The following is a 2,436-nucleotide window of genomic DNA, read 5'->3' on the forward strand; positions in this document are numbered from 1 at the left end:
AAATTCCTTGATCTGCTCTCTATCAGAGATCAGGGTCCCATCAACCATCTTCAGAGATTTAATGGAGTTCTTCATTCGCCGAATCTTTACTGAGATGTGAAAAAATTTTGAGCATCTATCTCCTTGATTCTTCCATCTAGAACGAGATTTTTCAGCCCATAATTTCTCATAATTTTTCAGGGCCTTCAGATATCTGGTCTTTGCATCAGCTTCTTTGGCATAAATTGAGTCATTTATCCCATCTCTGTCAATTTCATTCTGGATCTCCTCCATGCATTTTTTTGCCTCCATCATCTCCAAATTAAAATTTGGAAAATTTTCTTTTGCCCAGGAGCGCAGGAAGACCTTCAATCTTTTTAATTTTTGAGCCATAACCATCATTGGCGATCCAGGAATGTCATTCACCCAGGAGGACTTAACTGCATTTAGATAACCCTCATGGTCTGCCCAGAACCTCTGGAAGCGAAAAGGACAGTTTTTTGGTCTTTCAGAGCCTTCAGACACCACCAAAATGGGAGTATGGTCAGACGCCACTCTCTGCAAGACAAATTGGTGACATTCTTGAAAATAAGAAATCCAGGCCTCATTGCAAAAGCTTCGATCGAGCACTGCAGAGACATGACCCCTTCTCCTGTTATTAGTCCATGTGAATTTCCTTCCCTGCGAAGGAACTTGAATTAGTGAACAAGTATCCACCATTGCGCCAAAATCTCCCGCTGACCCTAGGTTGAAAATTCCAGGCCCCCTTTTTTCAGAAGAGAGAAGGGTGGCATTGAAATCTCCAAAAATCATCCAAGGAGTAGTCAGCCCAGGATGGGTTGCCACCAAGTCGGTCCACAATTCTCTTCTAGCAGCTCTTAGGCATGCACTACAGATAAGATGAAAATTTCCTGAGCCCATTGCACAGAGACAGAGATTTGCTGCTCAGAAGACGATAGCACAACAGGCTTTGCTACACCTCTTCGCCAAATCAGCCATAGATTTGAGACTCCGCGTAGACGCTCGTTATGGATGAAATCAGGTTCAAAACCCAGCTTGTTGAAGAACAACGTAGGAAAGGCGTCAGAGGGAATCATAGGTTCGGCAATGCAAAGGAAATCAGGTCTTTTGTCCCTTAAAATATTCCTCAAAGCTAACCTTGCGGCAGCCTTCTTTATCCCTCTAATATTCCAATAGAGGGCTTTCATTTACTATTTTTTGATGAGGCAATACGGCCAGACTTTCGCAAAGTCTGCTCTGTATTGGTCAGGTGTTTCCCCTTTCCCTGTCTTCCAGGAACCAGATCCAAAGCCTCCCTTTCGCAGAGAGTTTTGTCTATCTGCTCTACCTCCTTATGATTAACCACCACCGTGCCACCATTAATCTCAAGAGGGTTGAATGACGAGATGACATTATTGTACCATTGCAGTGCTTGGCACTGACCAGTCTCATGTTGCTCGCCATGCCTAGACAGGGTCATCATCCGATCACCACTACCATGGTAAATGGAGCTTGAAGATTCCTTCTCTTGTATGGCCCTATGGGTGCTGTTCCCAGCTCCACAAGATGAAACAACATTTCTATAGGAACGTTGACCCATAAGAGACCCATTTCCACCAACCAACCCATTATCCGATCCATCCATAGAATCCGCCCCATCATCCAAGTCATTCTCCCCATCATCCAAGTAATTCGTGTCAGCTAGATTATTTCCTTCCATATTCCCTTCTTCTTCTAATGGAAGGCATATTTGTATGTCTCCATTCAAATTATGCATAACTGATTTTCCATCCATGTTCCTTAAAGTGTGCGAGTCAAACATGGAAGGAGATCGTTCCTTCGAAAGTAAGGAAAATCTTTCCAAGTTAGACGCACCAGCCATTGGATTCTGCTCATTCCGGCGGCCACTGTTCTCATTCCGGTGACCATTGCTCTGGACGCCTTCCTCTTCATCTACATAGGTCGCCCCTGGAATAATCTCTTTGCGCTGCGACTCCTTCCTGGTCTCTGCGTCCATTCTCACTCTACATACATGGACAGAATGTCCCATTTTTTTGCAGAAACCACATCTGATCAAGGCATCTTCATATATAATATTTTGTTTGAACCAGAATGTTTCGTTAGTTCCTGGTTGCCTTCGTTCTACTTGGATTTCTTCGAGTCTGGTAGCTCCAATCTCTACCTCAACCTGGACTCTCGCAAAAGCGCCCATTGCCGCAGATCGAGTTCGTCTATCTAGTGCCACAGGTCTCCCTGATGCCTTGGCCATTGTTAGCAGAATCCTCTCGTGCCAGTATTCTAGTGGCAGGTCGGGAAATCTGATCCAAACCAACTTGGTTTTGACGTTCTTGGCATGAACATCAAAATCTGCCTTCCAAGGCTGGAATCTGATGATCTGCCCACAGACTCTTGTAAGACTTCGTCTCCACATGGCTGCCATGTCTCCTTCCCTTTCAA

At 44.7% G+C, this 2,436-nt stretch overlaps 1 protein-coding gene across 1 annotated transcript; it reads right to left on the bottom strand.

The window, feature by feature from the left end:
• Nucleotides 1–860: 860 nt before the first annotated feature.
• LOC122077430 lies at nt 861–2,200 on the bottom strand. Its single transcript, XM_042643377.1, has 2 exons — nt 1,578–2,200; nt 861–1,526 (listed from the first exon to the last, which is right to left on the bottom strand). Exons 1-2 carry the CDS (start codon nt 2,189–2,191, stop codon nt 1,184–1,186), a joined length of 957 nt encoding a protein of 318 aa, XP_042499311.1. The 5' UTR covers nt 2,192–2,200; the 3' UTR covers nt 861–1,183.
• Nucleotides 2,201–2,436: the final 236 nt, after the last annotated feature.

Source organism: Macadamia integrifolia, chromosome 1 (genome assembly GCF_013358625.1).
Source record: "Macadamia integrifolia cultivar HAES 741 chromosome 1, SCU_Mint_v3, whole genome shotgun sequence".
Lineage (NCBI taxonomy): Eukaryota > Viridiplantae > Streptophyta > Magnoliopsida > Proteales > Proteaceae > Macadamia > Macadamia integrifolia.

Coding starts and splice junctions, on each gene's coding strand:
- LOC122077430 (XM_042643377.1), bottom strand. CDS start 2,191: ATGGGCGCTTTTGCGAGAGTCCAGGTTGAGGTAGAGATTGGAGCTACC. Junction 1,527..1,577: donor GGTGGAAATGGGTCTCTTAT/GGGTCAACGTTC, acceptor AGCTGGGAACAG/CACCCATAGGGCCATACAAG.